Raw genomic sequence first — 21181 nt, forward strand, 5'->3', positions numbered from 1 at the left:
ATTAGAGAACGAAAAGGGATATGAGAAAGAGAGAGAGAGAGAGAGAGAGAGAGAGAGAGAGAGAGAGAGAGAGAGAGAGAGAGAGAGAGAGAGTGTGTCAGAGAACTGTCTGCTGCAGGTAATATACTGACTACTAATAATCGCTAAATCTTATTTAAAGTACAAAAAAACAACTCTAGAATATTTCCTGTAATAAAACAACTGAACAAGAAGGTACAGTCACTAAATTAATAAAACTAGTAGTTCTTGTCTGAAAAAGGCTTTCATTGTCTCACCTCGTTTAACCTCAAAGTGCTAAAAACGTTTTGGTCCGATCAGCTGATAAATGTTAAAGGTTGCGACAGTAACACCTCAAACTGATTCTTGTGGTTACCTTCGGATTCAGAGGGCGTCGAGGGCAGCTGGCACATGCTCTCCTGGTCCATGGTGAAGGGTCGGCACAAAACGGACTTGTTCTTCATCTGTCGGCGGCGAGGCGCCGGAACACGCATGGCGTCGGTCTGAGTACTGGCCTGGACGCCCACCAGAAACAACATTTTTAAAACTGTGATATTTACATAATTAATCATTAAACTGTCAATTAAACTAACATCAACTTCGCATTAACCTTAACTGTGAAAGAAAAAAATAAAACTACATTTTGATTTATAAACTGTATAAGATGTGAAGAGAACACAAAAACATACATGGTCAAGATTCTTGCCGTCTACGTTTGAAGTTGGAAGAGCTCCTAAAAATGAGAGGATTAAAACCTGTGAGGTATGCATTAAAAAAAGAAAAAAGTGAGTCGACTGAATTGACTTTAACAGAACCAACCAGTCAGAGCGGTATCTGCCGAGACACTGGGCTGAGCGGCAGAACCGTTTGCTAAAGAGACGACGTCGGCGATGACGGGATTCATTTTCGTCAGGTGGTGGGGCTGCGTTGGAGCTGGACRGAGAACGAACGTCGTGATCGTTGTAACGTTAAAACAGCAGAACGTAACCACGAACACTTACCACAGGGCATCTGCGTGGTTCCGGTGCCGTTGCTGCTCATGTGCTGGCTGGTCTCAAAGTTCTGGTAGCAGTAGTGCAGCAGGCAGGCCATGTTGCAGAAGTTACGCACCGAACCCAAACACTGCAGCTTCTCGCCCATGTAGCCCTGTTTTCTGCAGCTGTCGCACCGACCCATCTGTACCGGACAAGAACAGAACCGGTTCAAAGCATTTAACGGAGTCGTTTATAAATCAACTGCATCAGAAAATCCTCCTGATTACCCCGTAGTAGAGCACAGTGAACTGGGACATGCAGTGGGGTTTGCAGAACTCCTCCGTCTTGCCTCCGTAGTGGCTGAGCACCATCTTCTGGCCGAAGCTGGCGCAGAACGTGCACGGGCGACAGGACCGTTCTTGTCGAAAACGCAGCTTACAGTCTGGAGCAAATTAAACCTCAGAGTTAGTTTATCTTAACATATCAGACAGAATTTGTGTCAAAGACAGGAGCGTTTATAAAAAGTTGATTCAACATTTAAACTTTTGCTTCATATTTTTATTTTTGTTTACTCTTTGGAGTTCATCTACTTCTGCAAACTTTGACCTACTTTAGCCGTTCAAAAATCAGCTCATTCGAGAGATGGGTTTTTGAAATTTTCACACCTTTTCAAAATTGTTTTACTTTATTTACAAAAAACAAACAATAAATACCTTGAATTATTTTACTAACATTGTTCTCCTTGAAATTTGCTTCAGCAAAGTGGCTCTGTGTTGGTCCTTTTATGCTGCTTTTATCTTAATGCTAGCTTTTGATACTTCTAGCCATACCTAGCCTTTTGTTACTCTTAGACTAAAGCTATCCTTATGCTACTTTTAACCAAAAGCTATCTCTTTTTCTGCTTTTCCTATTTCTATCTTTGGCCTAAAACTAGCTTTATGATACTTTAAAACTAAAGCCAACCTTTCTATACTTTTAGCTTAAAGTTAGCCTTTTGTTACTTCTAGCCTAAAGCTATCCTTATGCTACTTTTAAATGAAAGCTACCCCTTTTCTTTCAGCTTAAAACTAGCCTTTTGCTATTTGTCGCTTAAAGCTAGCCTTCTGTTACTTCTAACTTAAAGCTAGCCTTTTGCTACTTTTATCATAAAGCTGGTCTTTTGCTATTTGTAACTTAAAACCAGCCTTTTGCTATTTGTAGCTTAAAGCTAGCCTTCTGTTACTTCTAACTTAAAGCTAGCCTTTTGCTACTGTTATCATAATGCTAGTCTTTTGTTATTTCTAGCTTGAAACAAGTCTTTTGCTACTTCTAGCCTAAAGCTTTCCTTATGTTACTTTTAAATGAAAGCTACCCTTTTTCGTTAGCCTTTTGCAAATTTTAAAAAGCTTTTTTGCTGCTTTTATGTATCTTAGTGCAGCTTCTAGCTTCGAGCTACTGTTTCGCTACATTTAACCTGTAGCTTGAATTTTGTTACATTTAGCTTTTAGCTAGCCTTTCATAATATTTAGCTTTAAAAGCTGTTACAGCTCCTTTCTTCTAGCCTACACAGTGCATGCTGACAGAAAAATAATCCTCTCCAGGTAGAACATACTTTCACTGCAGAAGAACAGGTCCTGTTGGTTGTAGGTGATGGTATCAAAAAGCACCTTCTCCTGTTGGCAGGACTCGCACACAGCAAGGACGTTCTTCTGGACTTTGTAATGATCAGAACACGGTTTACTGCAGAATATAAAGAAGTGTCCCTGTAGATTCAAAGAATCAGGGTGATTAGTCGATACAATGCTCAACGCCTGCTTTGGATGTTTGTTTATTTTTTTTACCTGGTGACTCAACAGCAGGGGCTTAGTGTTGAACCGTTTGCTGCACTGATGGCAGGTGACTTTAGGGGTGTTGCTGAGTCCGTCCTCCGATGGTTTCTGGGCCTGATCCGGGGGCGATCTGGCCTGGGATTGTGCCGGGACTGTGGGGGAGGACGTGGCCGAAGATGGAGGCACTAACGGGGGCACTGAGGTATGACTGGGATGGTGACCCGAGTATGGGACTGAAGACGGGATATCCTGAGGAACAGGAGGGACTGAGCTGGTTCCGGCTGAGGGTCCAGGCTTTGGAACGTCTTTGGTGGAAGGGTCCCTGAGAGAGGACGTGCCATTGGTCAGTTCGAGCTGAGAGGTGTAATCAGACTTCTGAAAGAAAACAATGAAAACTGATCAGAATTCAAGTTGAATAAAATAAAAATGATTCAGATTTAACTGGATTTTTAAAACAAGGCCGACCCTGAATGTAGACACGCAGTCGTAGGAGCAGAAGTTTCTGATGGTGCCGTCCACCATGGCCAGATGATACTGAGGAACGGCTGAAACTTTGCACAGGGAGCAAGGGAAGGGAGTGCCTGCAAAAACAAAAACATTAACACACAAACTCTGCCACTTTCAGGATGCGAAAGGCTGACATCGGCGTCGTACCGGTGAGGCTGTGATGGACCGGCCGGGTCTGCTCCACACAATCAGAGGAACAGTACAGCTGAACTTTGCCCTTCTGGTCTCGCTCCATGATGGTGGAGGACACCATCATRGTCTTGTGACAGTTTGCACACTCCGTCGACTTTTTGCAAGACTGGAAAAAAAAAAAGTGAATTTTGCACATTCGTGTGAAAACACTAAATAAAAAAACCAGGACGAATGCGGCCTTTTTTCGTAAATCCTATTCCGTACCTGTTTATAAGTGCCGACGCAGGTGGGGCTGCAGAAGTAGAGCTGAGTTTTTTCCACCGTGAGCGTCTGGCAGGAGCTGGAGTTGCTGTTGCAGTAGAGTCCGCAGCCTTCGCAGCAGTTCATGGCCAGCTGGCGCATGTTACGCCACCTTAAAAAGCAGTTGTCGCTGCAGAGTTTGAAGAGTTTTCCCTGATGGGTGACCTCGTGTTCAATCTGCTGTGGAAGCAAAGCACAGCTGGCTCGTCAATCCAGCAGGTAAGATATTCACCGTTCGTAACCTTTCCCACATCAAATATCTGAACTCACAGTATCAAAGCACCAAAAGCTGTTCCCTAACCTTATTGGTGGCCTTGCAGACGCTGCAGAGGATCTGATTCTCCGCCGGTTTTTCAGGCGGCTTCTCGGGTTTCCTTTCCTGACGTTTGTCGGCCAGCTTATCGGAAACGTTGTCGACTTGTTTCTTCTTGTGTCGAAACACGGACAAACAGAATTGGCCGCAAAAATGCATGAAGGAGTTGTTTTCAGCCGGGATTGTGACCATGTCTCTGGGCTGAGTGATCTCCCTGGGGAAAAAAAGGAGAAAGAAAAGGACGTAACGTGACACGCTTCTGTGCGCCAACAAAACCAACGCGGGGTTTTCAGCGACGGAGGAGACGTACCTGAAGCACTGGAAGCAGGCTCGGGCCTTGGCGACTGCAGGAAGGTGGCCCGTCAGACAGACCGTGGAGCAGAAGAGCTGCGTCGAACCTTTTCTCTGGAACGCCGTCTGACCTTTCAGCAGAATCTGGAAAAGGTCAAAATGACGTCGTAAAAATTATCTATGCCACAAACCACAAAGAGAAAACAAATGTTGTGCTTATGAGCAAATAACTGAGTCCAAAACTGAAAAATATACAACCCAGTTACTTTTTTTGGCCTCAGACTAGTAAATATCTGTCAACGAGTGGCAATGTTACTTCTTGAACGTCAAAATAAAATAAAATAAATAATTCAGCCTCCTCTTATATATTAATATTTAACTTCAACTTTAATTCTGATGCATTCACTGTACCTTAAAAAAGTAGGAATTCCAAACGCTTCGCTAACATTCTAAGGAAATCTTTTTAGAAATTATGTTTGAATGAGATTTTTCTGTCAATACTTAAACACATTTATTATTTTCTAATAAGACAATGTGACTCAGTCTGGGTGTTTTCTTTTTTTTTCTTTTTTTTTTTGTACACTGCCTGGCAAAAAAACAGTCACCACCTGGATTTAACCAAGCAAATAGGTACAAGCCTCCTACTGGATAATTACTGCAGGGGCAATTATCATTCAGCTGGCAACAAGTTATTTAACCCCAACTGACATTTCTTAAACGACCATTTTGAAAGACACATCCTGTGGTCGTGGAAAAGATGTCAGTCTGTTTGAGAAGGGTCAAATCATTGGTTAACTGGAAAAAAAGGCTTCATTTAGTGAGCTTAAAGATTGGACTCTGGAGCAATGGAAGGAGGTCATGAAGAGAGGCAGGTGAAGTGATGCACCCATCATAGAACCTACTGTACCAGCCTGTGGGGGCAGTGCTGTGATGTGGGGTTACTGCAGGTGGTCAGGTCTAGGTTCAGCAACAGTTTGACCTCAAAGAATGAGGTCAGCTGACCTGAATATACTGAATGACCAGGTTATTCCATCGATGGATTGTCTCTTCTCTGACGGCACGGCCATATTCCAAAAAGACAGTGCCAGGATTCATTGGGCTCTTATTGTGAAAGAGAGGTTCAGGGAGCATGAGACATCATTTTCACACATGGATTGGCTCCACAGAGTCCAGTGAGAATCTGTGGGATGTGCTGGAGAAGGTCAGACTCTACCAATAAATATGGTGACATTGCAGAAGCTTACTGAAACAAAGTCACAAGATATAAAGACCGTCCAGTGATTAGAATGTGTGACTTTTTTTTTTTTTTTTTTTTTTTGGTGGTGACTTTTTTTTGGCCAAGCAGTGTTTCCAGCTGAAAAATTGCTTTTCTGTTTATCAATGAATGGATTATTTATTAGAAGCCAATATAAACACACAAAAAACATTATTTATTAACCAAAATTAGTACCATTCCAAAAGTTTGCTTTAAAAAGTGTTTTTTTTTTTATTTGAAGTTAAAAAGGTGAAGGAGACGTTAAAAAGAACTGTGTGAATTTACCTTTTGTCAGTATTTGTGGTTTCATGTTTTAATAACTTAGACTAATTAAACACCTAAAATCAAAACTATTAAAATCTACGACTGAACTGCAGAAAACTACAGTGGTTTGCAAAAGTATTCATACCCCTTGAACTTTTCCATATTTTGTCACATTACAACCACAAACATAAATATAWTTCACTGGAATTTAATGTGAAAGACCAACACAAAGTGGTATACAATTGTGAAGTGGAAGCAAAATTTTACATGAATCAAAACATTTTTTACAAATAAAAAACTGAAAAGTGCGACGTGCAAAAGTATTCAGCCCYCTTTTCCCTGAGTGCAACCAATTGCATTCAGAAGTTGCCTGATGACTGCTAATGACTCAAAAGGGTCCACCTGTGTGTAATCTAATCTCAGTACAAATACAGCTGCTCCGTGACGGCCTCAGATGTTGGTTAAGAGAATATTGGGGAGCAAACAGCATCATGAAGTCCAAAGAACACACCAGACAGGTTAGGAATATGGTTTTGGAGAAGTTTAAAGCAGGCTTAGGTTATAAAAAGATTTCCCAAGCTTTGAACATCTCACGGAGCACTGTTCAATCCATCATCCGGAAATGGAAAGAGTATGGCACCACAGTAAACCTGCCAAGACAAGGCCGTCCACCTAAACTTACAGGCCGAACAAGGAGATCACTGATCAGAGAGGCAGCCAAGAGGCCCATGGTGACTCTGGATGAAATGCAGAGAGCCACAGCTCAGGTGGGGGAAACTGTCCACAGGACAACAATTAGTCGTGCACTACACAAATGTGGTCTTTATGGAAGAGTGGCAAGGAGAAAGCCATTGTTAAAAGAAAACCATAAGAAGTCCCGTTTGCAGTTTGCCAGAAGCCATGTTGAGGACACAGCAAACATGTGGAAGAAGGTGCTTTGGTCAGACGAGACCAAAATTGAACTTTTTGGCCACAATGCAAAACGCTATGTGTGGCGGAGAAAGAACACTGCACATCACTCTGAAAACACCATCCCCACTGTCAAATATGGTGGTGGCAGCATCATGCTCTGGGGGTGCTTCTCTTCAGCAGGGACCGGGAAGTTGGTCAAAGTTGATGGGAAGATGGATGGAGCCAAATACAGGGCAATCTTGGAAGAAAACCTGTTGGAGTCAGCAAAAGATTTGAGACTGGGGCGGAGGTTCACCTTCCAGCAGGACAACGACCCTAAACATAAAGCCAAAGCTACAATGGAGTGGTTTAAAAAAAAGAATATTCATGTGTTAGAATGGCCCAGTCAAAGTCCAGACCTAAACCCAATTGAGAATTTGTGGCAAGATCTCAAAACTGCTGTTCACAAACGCTCTCCATCCAATCTGACTGAGCTTGAGCTGTTTTGCAAGGAGGAATGGGCAAGAATTGCAGTCACTAGATGTGCAAAGCTGGTGGAGACATACCCTAAAAGACTTGCAGCTGTAATTGCAGCAAAAGGTGGCTCCACAAAGTATTGACTCAGGGGGGCTGAATAATTTTGCACATCGCACTTTTCAGTTTTTTATTTGTAAAAAATGTTTTGATTCATGTAAAATTTTGCTTCCACTTCACAATTGTATACCACTTTGTGTTGGTCTTTCACATTAAATTCCAGTGAAATATATTTATGTTTGTGGTTGTAATGTGACAAAATATGGAAAAGTTCAAGGGGTATGAATACTTTTGCAAACCACTGTAAAATGTAAATATTTGTGTAAAAATATATATTTCCGTTAACGCATCAGCTTCTAAAACAGATCAACATGATTTCTAAACTTCTAACGTCAAACATGAAATGATTTGTTTTACTTTGAGGCAGCCACTGCARCGAACGCTGCCAGGGACGGGGGGTGGGGGTGGAGGTCGTATTTGTGGTATCGCTGTCAGGGTGGGTATCGAAGGTGCGACAGGAAGTGGTGGTCTGACAGAGAGGGGGGTCATGGCCTGCAGGATCGCTCCTCTGCCCGGGATAAAAAAGGCCGTCTGAGTTGATCCTGGGATAGCAGTCGCGACTTGAGTAAATAAGAAAGAAAAAGTTAGAAATTAGTCGTTTTTTTTTTACACCTGCAGCGTCAGTGACAATAAATCAACTCACTGGTTGGAGATGTGAAGGTGTTCGCTCCTCCTACAGAGAAAACAGAGCTGATTCTCAGCTCCTCCTGGAAGAAGACATTGAATCAAATGTTCAAAAAGACAAATACATTTTTTACATATGAAAAATAATGTTGTTTTAATCTGACACTAGTACATATTAATACACAACAGCTGAAGCACTAATTTCCCCAAAAGTCAGGACCAAAATGAAAGTTCTAGTATCAGAGTAACGATCAGAAAACTACATAACGTTAGCCGCCTCAGCTGGAATAAATCACTGTTCATTTGGGAGGGATTATTTAACATTATGTCACAGAATCAAAATGAAATCTCGCCCTCTTCACACCAACCTGCTCCATCTCTTCTTTAATCTGCTTGGCGGCGTTCTGAGGAAGCAGCGCGGCGTCGTAGCCCTCGTCAATCGGCTCGTCTTTAATATTTACGGGGGGGCACGTCGGGGGATTGCTTTCTGGAACGGGAGCGGCTTCAGACGTCTGAAACAAAGCGACTTCGTGAACGTCCTGATGCATCTCAGTAATCCAGGTAAAAAATCAAAAGGAAAAAATTGTGTAGGTCTTCTGGACGGGTTCTTCTCTAATGAAACGTTTCGTCTCTCCTCCAAGAGACTTCTTCAGTCTGAGAGTTTCAGGCAAAATTCAGGCTTTTAAGCACTGCTTCCAGGTGACTGATACTCACATCACATGGCTATCGTTCACACCTAATTAATACCTATTGTTAACAGGGGGTGGAGTGATACTGCCAATGGCAGCGCTGTAGGAGGGGGACAACTGAAAACGGAGGCCTCCACCTCTGTTTAATGATGGACGGTCTTTCTTCACAAAAATGGCTTCTTTTACTCCTCTCTCAAACAAACGTTCCTCTCTATCAAGAATGAGAACATCCTCATCTCTGAAAGAGTGACCGCTGGCCTGTAAATGAGTGAAAACTGCAGAGTTCTGGCCATTAGATGTAGCTCGTCTGTGTTGGGACATTCTTTTCTTTTATCACTCGACCCTTTGTTAACAATAAGTGCTAATTAAGTGTCAAGGATAGCCATGTGATGTGAGTATCAGTCACATGTTCACACATTAGGGCAAAGGCTGGTTCACCCCAAAGATCCGGTGCCCCGGCACAAACAGAGCAATRTTGTATATGCTGTTAAGTGCCAGGAGGACTGCGACCAGTTATACATCGGGGAAACAAAGCAGCCACTCTTCAAAAGAATGTCCCAACACAGACGAGCTAATTCTAATGGCCAGAACTCTGCAGTTTTCACTCATTTACAGGCCAGCGGTCACTCTTTCAGAGATGAGGATGTTCTCATTCTTGATAGAGAGGAACGTTGGTTTGAGAGAGGAGTAAAAGAAGCCATTTTTGTRAAGAAAGACCGTCCATCATTAAACAGAGGTGGAGGCCTCCATTTTCAGTTGTCCCCCTCCTACAGCGCTGCCATTGGCAGTATCACTCCACCCCGTTAACAATAGGTATTAATTAGGTGTGAACGATAGCCATGTGATGTGAGTATCAGTCACCGGGAGGCAGGGCTTAAAAAGCCTGAATTTTGCCTGAAACTCTCAGACTGAAGAAGTCTCTTGGAAGAGAGACGAAACGTTTCATTAAAGAAGAACCCGTCCAGAAGACCTATACAATTTTTTCCTTTTGACTTCGTGAACAACTGGCGAAGGCTTGATGAGGCTAACTTTCAGTGTGTTTACCGACTCACCTTGTCCAGCTGGCTGTCCTCGGTCTCCTCCGTCTGGTTTGGGACGTCTGTTCCTTGGATGGTGGAGAWGTTTTCATTTCAGTGACTTGTTAAGTTTACAGATATTGAGCTAAAATGTCTCGATGAAAAAAAATCTGCATCATTTTTAAATAATCTGTACAAATCAATACCTCTGCTGTCGTCTGGTGTGTTGTCCTGCGATGAGTGGGAGGTGTTGGCAGACTCCCCGCTCCCTTCCCTCTCCTGCCGCTCCTCTTCTTCGCCGTCGTCTCCGGCTTTCGAAGCCAAGGGAACGGCCCGGGACGCGCTGTTCCCAGGTCCGAACTGCGTCGTTTTCGTGTTTGTCTTCCCCAAATCCACATCCTCCAGGGAGCCCATCGGCAGAGCGAAGTGCCAGTCTTCATCCTCTTCCTCCGGGCCGTACGGAGGAAGACCGTCCAGGGCGTCGTCAAACGCCGCTTCGCCTCCTCCCCGTTTCATGTTAAACGGGGAGAGCTGGTCTGAAGAGGAGGATGGGAGCTGAGGAAAGGTCGTCTCTCCCGTCGCCTCTCCCGTTGTCTCGTCCGTCTTCTCTTCTCGTCGGCTGCCGTTGCTGTCTTCCTCGATCAGTTTTTGCCCCGACGACTCGTCTAGTCCCTTCAGCTCGGCCTGACCCCCGCTCTTGGAGGAGGCGGCTGAGCCCCTGGAGGAGTCTGCAAAGTCCCCGAGCCCCATCACTTCATCGAACATCCGGGACATCTGCTCCTCGTGCTGGACAGAAGAAAACCATTAGTTGGGAGTGTTTATAAGCAGTTAATGCATTAAATTTTGGAAATTGTAAGCAAAATTGGAGGCTTCACCTCGAGTGCATACTCTGAAAATCTACCGGGGTAAACTCTAATAGTTCAGGTTAAACGTTTTTTTACAGCTAGGTCAATATCTATTTAGACAGAAACAAGATTTTCTTAATTTTGGTTCTGTGCATTACCACAATGAATTCTGAACAAAATAATTCAGATGYAGTAGAAGTTCAGACTTTCAGCTTTAATTCAGTGTATTGAACCAAACGATTGCATAGAAATGTGAATAACTACATTATTTTAAACACAATCAAAGGGGCTCAAAAGTAATTGGACAGATTAAATAATTGTAAATAAAATGTTCATTTCTAGTACTTGGTTGAAAACCCTTTGTCGGCAATGACTGCCTGAAGTCTTGAACTCATGGACATCACCAGATGCTGTTGCCTCCTTTTTAATGCTCTGCCAGGCCTTCACTGCTGGTTTTCAGTTACTGTTTGTTTGTGGGCCTTTCTGTCTGAAGTTTAGTCTTTAACAAGTGAAATGCTCATTTTGGTTGAGATCAGGTGAATGACTAGTTATTCAACTTCTTTGCGTTAATAAACTCCTTGTTTTGGGTCATTGTCCGTCTGTATCGAGACGCCCACCAATCAGTTTCGCTGGATCTGAGCACACAGTCTGGCTCTTAATACCTCAGAATTCATTCGGCTGTTTCTGTCCTGTGTCACACCATCCATAAACACTAGTGATCCAGTGCCACTGGCAGCCATGCATGCCCAAGTCATCACACTGCTCTGCTGTGTTTTACAGACGATGTGGTGCTTTGGATCATGAGCTGTACCACGCCTTCACCAGACTTTTCTCTTTCCATCATTCTGGTAGAGGTTGATCTTGGTTTCATCTGTCCAAAGAATGTTCTTCCAGAACTGTGCTGGCTTTTTTTTAGATGTTTTTCAGCATAGTCATTATCCACCCTTTTTATTCTTGAGGCTTATGGGTGCCTTGCAGCATACAGTGAACCCTCTCTATTTACTTTTATAAAGTCTTCTCTTTATGGTAGATTTGAATATTGATACTACCTCCTGGAGTGTTATTCATGGCTGATGTTGTTCTGCCATTGTCTACCATTGTTGTCTTCTGTGGGCATCCAGGTCTTTTTGCATTCATGAGTTCACCAGTACATTCTTTCACAGGATGTATCAAACTGTAGATTTGGCCACTCCTGAGACTGTAGCAATTTCTCAGATGATTTTTTTCTCTCTATTTTTGCAGCTTAAGGATGGCTTGTTTCACCTGCATGGAGAGCTCCTTTGACCGCACATTTTCTCCATGGTAAAACTTTCCAAATGCAAGCACCACATCTCAAATCACCTTCAGGTCTTTTATCTGCTTAATTGAGAATGATAAGGAATTGCCCACACCTGCCCATGAAATAGCCTTTGAGTCAATTGTCCAAATACTTTCGGTCTCTTTAAAAGCAGAGAGGCACATGTTAATGAGCTGAAATCATAAACCCTTCATTCAGTTTCAATGTGGAAACCCTCAAATGAAAGCTGAAAGTCTGGACTTTATGTCCATTATATAACGATAACTTTAATATATTTTAGTAAACCGTTAAACAAAACCATAAAAGCTTTGTGTCAGTGTCCAAATAGATATGAACCAAACTGTATGTTGTGATTTGATAAGTACCATTAAGCTGCCAGACAGAACCTGCTCAGATTTTAATTTAGGGGATAATTTCTTAATTATGACAAAATAAATATAAGATCAAAAACCTTGTGTATGAAAATTTGCTGATTGATTCATAAAGCTAAGGCTTTGTGAATCCTGATTTATTTGTGTGTGTGTGTGTGTGTGTGTGTGTGTGTGTGTGTGTGTGTGTTCTTTAAACAAATACGGGCCTCTTCTGGTTCCACTGATTGTTTGAAGATGCGTCCCACCAAACTCCATGCAAAATTCATTAATTTCTCGCTCTACGTTGAACTACTTTCAAACTCCTGAATAGTACCAAGCAAACATAGATAATTTTGATTAAAACAACGCATCTGCTGTACGTTTTACGCAAATAGAGGCGACGAAAGCGCAAATAAATCAGCTATTTTATTGTTCACACAGTAGTTAGCGATGCTCGTGAAAGCGGCAGCTAACTGCAAAGTAAAGTTGGATTATTGAGTTTATAAAATAGTTCAAGGTGTAAACGTAAACGCAAGCGCCATGTTACGATTAAGGTGTGTTTTCACTCTTTTATACGACATGTTAAGATGTTAAATGAGCCAATCGTAGCGGCATGCAGCAAGCTACAGCTGCTAACTATGCTAGCTTATGTGAGCAGCTGTCGACCGGAAGCTGACGACAAACTCTGCTAACCAAAATATGCAACTGAGTCAGTTTGGGTTTTATCTGACTGCAGCTAAGATGATATATACATATATATATTGTTGCAAATATCTTACCTTTAAACGTTTAAGTCTACATTCCTCCGTGTCGGCCATGTTTTAATTATGCTGCAGTCGCCGCGCTTCCAGACGCCCACCTCCGGTGAGGGGTGCACACGATTCGGTAGAACACCGGGTCAAGCAGCGGCAATGACGCTGTTCTTCATCCAGAAGAGCCCTGCGACTCACCCTGGGTTTGTTTTATAAACACTATAAATACAAAACGACCCGAAATGTTTCACTTTGTTATTATTTTTATCCCCAAATTAGTAGAGAAACAGCTATCAGGAGCAGGATAGTTAGCATTACCGTAACTTTAGATTAAGTTCTCACTTTTTTCTTTTTTTTTTGTATACTTTATCTTTAATGAGGTTGTCATCTGCTCTGATAAAATCAGTAACATTTCTTATGCAGTCTTGCAATATTTTGTTATGACTACCACGTAAATTTATGAAGTTAATTTCTGATTAAAACCTTAACCATTAAAAAAAAACATTTCTGTTATTACGGTATCATTATCAGTACTGGCTACACACCATTTGCATGATACAGGTAAACGCTGGAAGGGATGTATGACAGAGGCACCAGAATCAGCTGCTAAACCTTGAGTTTTAACTTGACGTGATTGGTGCAAAAAAAAAAAATCATGTTCTGAATGGGATTAGGCACCTTTTCGTCAAACAAACTGTGTGATTTCCCCTCCTCACTTCTAACCGGTTCATCGCCCGGCTGATTGAAAAGGACCGCACCCACTCCATCCTGATTCTTTGTTATCGAAGTTTTACCACCCCATTAAATGTAGCTTTTCTTTTTTGTTTCCTGTTTAAAAGCATAGAGTTTCTTCTGGTAGAATCTAATTAATTAAAATATAAAAAAGTTTAACTTTAACATTTTTACACTACAGAATACATTACAGTTTACATTAATTAAGCCAGGCCAGCCACCAAAAAAGACAAAAGTAAATCAGTTAAATTTTAGTTAAGGATACATGCGCTCACCACAGGTGCACACAAATGTCACTAATAATTAAAATTTTTAAGTACAGGACGTTTTGACACAAAAATATAATTTCTTATTTACAAATTAATAATAATAATTTCTTATTTACAAATACTTCTTTTATTTCAATGATTATGTCCTGCTGCAGTGTGACATGATTTGTTTGTGTACAAACTAATACAGTATCAGAATTTTATATATTTATACTTCTCATTCAACTACAATTAAATTCACTCTATCTAGGAGATACAATTTATACGGATAGTATTTATTTTTTACAATAACAAGCTGGAATGAAAACAAGAAAAAATGAAATAAAAGTAACGACGTTCTTGCCTTTTTTAAATGTAAGGAGTAGAAAGTACAGATAACTGTGTGTAACTGTAAGAAGTAAGAATTAGGCTGAAAAATAATTACTCAAGTAAAGTACAGATAGCTATCCAAAAAATCTACTTAAGTACAGTAACAAAGTATTTGCACATAATTAGGCTACTTTACAACTCTTGTAAAGTGAAACAATATTTTTTAATATTAGATTACTATACTTTGTTTAACAAAATACAAAAAAAGTCATGGCGCATGTTTTAAGTTTTGATATGTCATAGCGGTTTTGTCAGAAAATGTGCGCACACGTTTTTTATTAAACACTTATTAACAGAGGTTGTTTAGGTATAGCATATAAAATAACCAGAATAAACATGCGCATCGTTGTCAATGATAATTTAGCTTTACGTCTTTTTGTTCGACAGCGGCGGAACCTTTCACCCGGGTTTGAAAGGATCTTTGTCCACCGGAAGAGAATCAGAGGAGGACTTCTGTTGACATTTTTTTTTCTCATACGTAGCCCCTAAATCCAATTTGGTTCTTTTTCCTGGTTGATATTTTGATTCACGTCGATTCAGCGGAGCTGCGGAACGKTTCGAAGCTTGTTGTCTTCCCGCTGGGTGCAGCGGCGATGACGGCGGTCAGGGCCGCCGCAACGGTGGCATCGGCAGCGGGGGGCCCGGCGTCTTTGTCCCGCTTCAGGGGAGCGCTGGTCGCGGCTGTGCTGGGGGACTGCGTCGGCGGAGAGTTCGAAGGAGCGGAGGAGGTTCCGATGGAGAGCGTGGTCCAGCACCTGAACAGCCTGGACGATGAAACGAAAGGAAACGGTGGGTGGAGAATGAAAGCTGGTTGTTCGTGTGTTTGTTAGCAAAACAGCTGCAGGGACTGTTCCAGGGGTCTGCAACATTTACGATCAAAAGAGCCGTTTCTGCGCCTTGTCTCACTAATAAAATGTGTCCGGAGCCACAAAACAAGCTACAACTGGGATTATCAACTGGTGGTCCGTGGGCCTTTTCAAGGCCTTTTCAGAAACCTTTACGGTCAGTGGAGGTGACGTTAACTAAAAATATATTGTTGTTATTGTTTTATTATTTATTATTATGCACATCAGCACAAATAAAAATACCATATTCATGTAAACAAGAAAATACTTTATATAGTTTATACCAAGTTTCATAAACACTAGTACAGCTGAATTATTCAGGCATTTTTTTCTAATTATTATGTAGTCTCAAATTATTTAAAGGTAATTCTGATGGATTTGAGTAAAAGAAATTGGAATATTAAGTAAACAACAGGCTAGCATGAGCTAACATGTTTTACTTTTTATATTAGTAGTATTGATCACATAATTGTACACAAATAAGATTTCTGTTATGGGTATAAAAAAATTGATTCCATTATGTTTGGTCACATTTTCAAAGAGCCACTGCAGAGGGACCAAAGAGCCACATGTGGCCCCAGAGCCGTAGGTTGCAGACCCCTKRTTTAATCTCTGTCAGCAGCACCCTTAAAAATACTACAATTCATGCTAGTTCAGTTTTCTATAACTTACGCATATAATATTGATAAAATAATTGATTTATTTAAAATTTAGGATAATAGTGTTGAAGGCACTCACTGAATCTGGAACAAATCAGAATATTATGAAAATAGAAATATACTACGCTGAATTTATTTTCGACCACATTAAAACCCTTTTTAAAAAATTAAGAGAAATTAAGTTGAAGATGTCTATAATTCATTCATTGTACATTTATAAAAGCAACTTTTAACTAAATAACTTCAGAGTCAGGTGCAGCAAAACTCTAGTTTAATTATTATTCAAGATTAAAACAGTAACTGTTGCTATTTGACAAATTTCTCCAGTTTAAAGGGGCAATATTAAGTGTTTCTCAGGCATGTATTTAAATTATATACCATAATAAAAGCAACTATGTCACCTTCAGTTGTTATTAAATGTTGTTTATATGTTTAAATAGGAAATAAACTTGACTTCTCATCGTATCTGTTTCGAAACGTCTTGAAATTGGCCTCTGTCTCTTTAAGAACCTCCTTACGCTTCTGTCCCGCCCATTTCGGCTGRGTCAAGTAGGGGTCTCTGCATACGAGTAGGCGTTTCCAAGGCGGTTCTCAAGAGACACACCTGATTGGACGAGCAAAAAAGGGGTGTGACTCAAGCACACACTACCTGATTGGATGATCGTTGCTTAGGCGTTTTAGCTTACTTTTCCACCCTAGCATTGGATTTTCATATTTATTTTCATTATATTTAGTTTCACAAACTTGCTGTTGTTACCGAGTTAGTCAGAAGACTTGAGAATAATAACAGCTGGCAGATTATGTTATCTGCTGATGTTATATATTTATATAATTATATTTGGTTTGGTCATATTTCATATTTGATTTTAGGATGGACAGTGATTTTAAACTTGATAGTCAAATAAGGGCTACAGTCAAGTCTAGCTTTTATCACTTGAGAAAAATAGCATAGATAAAATCTGTTCTTTCAAGGCAACAGTTTGAAGCAGTGGTCCGCGCTTTTATTTCTTCTCGACTGGATTACTGTAACTCACTTTATTTTGGATTAAACCAGTCATCCCTCACACGTCTGCAGCTGGTGCAAAACGCTACTGCCCCTCTGTTAACAGGAACATGTAGAAGAGAGCACATCACCCCGGTCCTGGCTTCCCTCCACTGGTTGCCTGTGTGTTTTAGAGTTCATTTTAAAATCTGTTTGTTTTTAAGGCTTTAAACAGCCTGCACCAGTGCACTTAGGGGCACTTCTTCACCAGTGCCCCTAAACTGTGGAACGCCTTGCCCTTGCATGTTCGACAGGCCCCTTCACTGTCCATTTTTAAAACTCGCCTAAAAACATATTTTTTTCCTCACTGGCCTTCAACCCAACTGCGATTTGATTTTACTCAACTTTTACTGTATTGGTGCTGATTTTACTTATTTAACTGTGGTTTTATTGTGTTTTTGTATTGAGTTTTTATTTCATGTGTTCAGCACTTTGTTTCAGGTGTGGCTGATGTTACAGAGCTTTATAAATAAAGTTTGATGATAAGGATGATGATATAAAAGACGCCGACTCAACTTCTCCATTCATCATTTCAGCATGTTTAAATGAATACATCGACAGTGTCGGACCCTCTTCGTTCATCATTTCCATATATGTGACCCGTCACATCGAAACAAGGATTAAGTTGTATGTGGAGAAATAGGCAGATATAGTGTTTTGATTAAAACACTTGCAAAAATTACAGTTTGTCAAAATATAAAAAAGTTATCAATGAACTGTCTGAAATATTATCCTAAAAAAAATTTTTGGAGCCCTTTTTTGAGCATTATCAACAACAACAACAACAAAAAAAAAAAACGATTTTGAGGAAAAACACTTTAAAATTTTGAGATTCTCCCTGTGCGCTAGCAATGTTTTTGTTTCTTTCCAACTGGAAAATCTCAATATTCAAATACTATTTGAGGTTTCTTTTTAAAAATGACATTAAAAAACCTCATTAAAATTACCGTACATAAAATTAGGATTTACACCAAATATTTATGTATTATTGTAACCAACAAGACAAATTAAATAACATCTCTGGATCTACTAATTATATCAGGATGATCTAAGTATCAAAATGTAGCTTTTAAAGCAGGAATCTGAAAATATGATTGGGTCATTTTGACCAAATTTGACTTAATCCTCATTTTGATATGTTGGGTCACAAATAATAAAAGCCTTTATGTGTCTGACCCGACGCTTTCATTCATTTATTTCTGCATGTTTATTAAAGATACCAACCCGACGTCGATTCATTGTTTCCACTTCTCTTAACAAAGAGCCCCAGGTTACATTTCAAAATAAGAGCAACATCAGTCGGTAGTTTATTTTTGTTTGTTTWKGTTTTGTTTTGTTTTTTGAGACATTTGGAAATAGGGAGAACTGAATGTTTGTCTTTAACGATACATTGCAGTTTCATTTGTGAAAGTAGTTAAAGTCAAAAGTGAAAGAAAAAAAAAGAAAAGAGCAAATCTTTTTGAAAAACAGAGCAAATACAACTAGCCAATCAGTGTTGATGCTTGAGAAACGCCTACTTTGAGTCTGCAGAGAACCCCTTCTTGGCCGTTGTATCAAAACATATAAAACCCCAAAAAGTTGATTTTACATGATATTGTCCCTTTAAGGTTAGTTCACTGTGATGAGATGCAACGTTTGAGCTGAAATATTTTCTGCTCGTCAGGAATCCTGGAATACAGCGACGACACCGCGATGACTCGCTGCGTGGTCCAGTCTCTTCTCAGCCGGGCTGGATTTGATGAGCGGGACATGGCCGTCAGGTGGGCAGGTGGTCACCTCTGTCCTCTTCGTTTCAGTTTCTCTGCAGATTTGGACTCTAACGTCAGAAACGTCGCTCCCGTGTTTTTCTCAACTTTTGCAGGTTTGCGAAGGAGTACAGCGTCTCCCCGAGCCGCGGTTATGGTTCTGGAGTCGTCCAGGTGTTGAAGAAGCTCTCCTCCCCGCAGATAAAAGACGTTTATCAGCCAGCGAGGGACCAGTTTAACGGCCGGGGCTCTTTTGGGAACGGAGGCGCCATGAGAGCCGCACCCTTTGCTTTGGCTTTTCCTGACTCGGCTGATGTTAAGAAGGTAAGAGGAGACAAAAACGCATCACCAACACAGGTGCACGTTTGGACACGTTGATCCTGCTTCATGCAGCTAAGACTTACTTCCTCTCCTGCAGTTCACGCAGCTCGGTGCCATGCTGACGCACTCCTGCTCTCTGGGTTATAACGGCGCGGTGCTGCAGGCCCTCGCTGTCCATCTGTCCCTGCAGGGGGCGCTGGAGCTGCCCCAGCAGTTCATAAGCAGGCTCATGGCAGAAATGGAGGAGGTGGAGGGCGACGAAGCGGCGCTCCGCGATGCCAGGATGTGAGCTCTCTGTGATTCTTCACAGCTCCGTTTGAACAAACCTGGAACACCCGGAGTTTGAGGCTTACTGTCAGAAAATAAAGATTTGTGTTTCTCTCCAGCCTAAAGGAAGCAGAGAAGCCGTACTGCGAGCGTCTTCACAGAATTCGAGATCTGATGGATCGAAGCAAGGTCAGCATAGAAGAGGTCATCGCTGAACTTGGTCAGTATCTTTKACTTTTCTTCACATTTTCTTCTTCGTGTCTCTCTGATTTTGATTTCCTCTCACCACTCCAAAATCCCTGTTTTTCCTGCAGGGAACGGCATTGCGGCGCTCCACTCGGTTCCCACCGCCATCTTCTGCGTCCTCCACTGTCTGCAGCCTCGAGAAGGCCTTCCGGAGAGCTACGGCGGCCTGGAGAGGACAATCGCGTACAGCCTGGCCCTGGGCGGCGACACGGACACCATAGCCTGCATGGCCGGGGCCATCGCGGGGGCCCACTACGGCGTCGAGGCCRTCCCTCAGTCGTGGATCAGGTGCTGTGAGGGGGCGGAGGATGCTGACGTGAGCGGCGGGCTGCTTCATGCGCTCTACCACCGAACGCCGCGAGAAGACAGGAGCGAGACGGAGCGACGGAGCCGCGAGGACAAATCTGAGAACAGTACAGAGAAGAAAACCTGATTGGATCTAAACGAAAGAAAAACCCTTGGAACATCAGGAAACGTTCAGAGTCACGTGGACATTTTCAGACTTAGATTTTTGTTTTTGTTTGTTCAAAGAGTCATTTCTGTAAATTTATCATTTATCGTTCTCATTGTGTCCAAACTAGGGTTGAGCATAATCGTATCAAGTGCGGTTAATTGTCAGAAAAACATTAATCGATTAATTTTTGGCACTTTAATACGATTAATGCCACCAGGCTGACTAACCACTTGGTGCTCCTCTCTGGTTCGAATATGACCAACATTAAAAAAAGTTGTGTAATTTAATTATCTATCAACACAATTTAAAGTTTGATGTATAGCCTTATAGTCTGTAATTTTGACACAATTTGGAACAGATTTTTACAAAGAGCCAATTTTCTCCCTATAAATTGGTCATGTGACGAGGATATAAGGGTGTCCAGGGGATTAATCGTCAAATTAATCGTAATCGGCTAAATACCACAATTAATCGTGATTACTTTTTTTTTGCCAATATTGCCCAACCCTAGTCCAAACGAACGAAAACTATCAAATTTTTAAAGTTTAGATTAGAAAATCTGACACATCTATGAACTCAAACATAATAAAACCCTAAAAAGTCCCAAGTATTTTCTTTGCTCTYATCTGTTTTGTGATTTAAAAAAATGTTTTGTCTTAAAAAATCTTTCTCTATTAAATTGGGCATATATTTTGTCTTTATGGTGGTTATTAAAATTATTTATATTCACATGATTGTTTGAATTTAGAACTTTAATCAAATTGCTTTTGTCTGTCTCAGTTGTGGAGATATTTTTTACTATTATTTTTGAAAACCTAGACCAGGGCTATTCAACTAAATTGCTCCGGAGGCCATAGTTAATACAGCTGAAGGGCCGAACATCCAGCAATTAAAGTTATTATGTCAATAAACTAAGTGTTACAAAGATCTGTTGTCTTTGAAATAATTTATTTTGCTGTATTTAGTCATGAATTACCGGTAATCAAACAGAACCCTATGAAGTTGTGATAATAAAACAATATCAAACACAATAATAACACATTCTGCTTCCTATTTGACAATATTTTGACATCTCTGATTTGCCAAATTTTTAAACCAATTTTTTATTTTCACTTTCATGGTTTTATCTTCAACTGCTTGTAGTTTTTACTGTTTTGAGTGTGCATAGAAATGTTTTTACCAGCTTGTAGTCAAGATTCTGAGGTTTCTGTAGATACCAAACATGTCTATGTTTAACTAAAATAACTAATGGTAACTAAAGTAGAAAACCGGGGTTYTGGGCTTAAGAGATGAATGAACTAATCAGTGGGCTGAACTTTGGTCACTCGAGGGC

At 41.0% G+C, this 21181-nt stretch overlaps 2 protein-coding genes across 2 annotated transcripts in view; one reads left to right on the top strand and one right to left on the bottom strand.

The window, feature by feature from the left end:
- Positions 1–13130, bottom strand: part of LOC106518358 (zinc finger MYM-type protein 4) — a gene marked incomplete at its 3' end in the record, with an annotated part of 20409 nt that extends 7279 nt beyond the window's left edge. The window contains 18 exon segments of the mRNA XM_014009622.1: positions 374–512; positions 687–730; positions 817–930; positions 999–1173; positions 1259–1413; positions 2563–2713; positions 2792–3154; positions 3245–3360; positions 3434–3584; positions 3683–3898; positions 4020–4245; positions 4342–4466; positions 7684–7886; positions 7970–8033; positions 8319–8462; positions 9692–9744; positions 9862–10441; positions 12927–13130. Coding sequence (XP_013865076.1) covers positions 374–512; positions 687–730; positions 817–930; positions 999–1173; positions 1259–1413; positions 2563–2713; positions 2792–3154; positions 3245–3360; positions 3434–3584; positions 3683–3898; positions 4020–4245; positions 4342–4466; positions 7684–7886; positions 7970–8033; positions 8319–8462; positions 9692–9744; positions 9862–10441; positions 12927–12965 — 3058 coding nt within the window.
- A 1530-nt stretch (positions 13131–14660) lies between these two features.
- adprs (ADP-ribosylserine hydrolase) lies at positions 14661–19944 on the top strand. Its single transcript, XM_014009632.1, has 6 exons — positions 14661–15058; positions 18479–18575; positions 18677–18884; positions 18979–19166; positions 19268–19368; positions 19463–19944. Exons 1-6 carry the CDS (start codon positions 14863–14865, stop codon positions 19825–19827), a joined length of 1155 nt encoding a protein of 384 aa, XP_013865086.1. The 5' UTR covers positions 14661–14862; the 3' UTR covers positions 19828–19944.
- Positions 19945–21181: the final 1237 nt, after the last annotated feature.

Source organism: Austrofundulus limnaeus, unplaced genomic scaffold (genome assembly GCF_001266775.1).
Source record: "Austrofundulus limnaeus strain Quisiro unplaced genomic scaffold, Austrofundulus_limnaeus-1.0 Scaffold2, whole genome shotgun sequence".
Classification (NCBI taxonomy): Eukaryota; Metazoa; Chordata; class Actinopteri; order Cyprinodontiformes; family Rivulidae; genus Austrofundulus; species Austrofundulus limnaeus.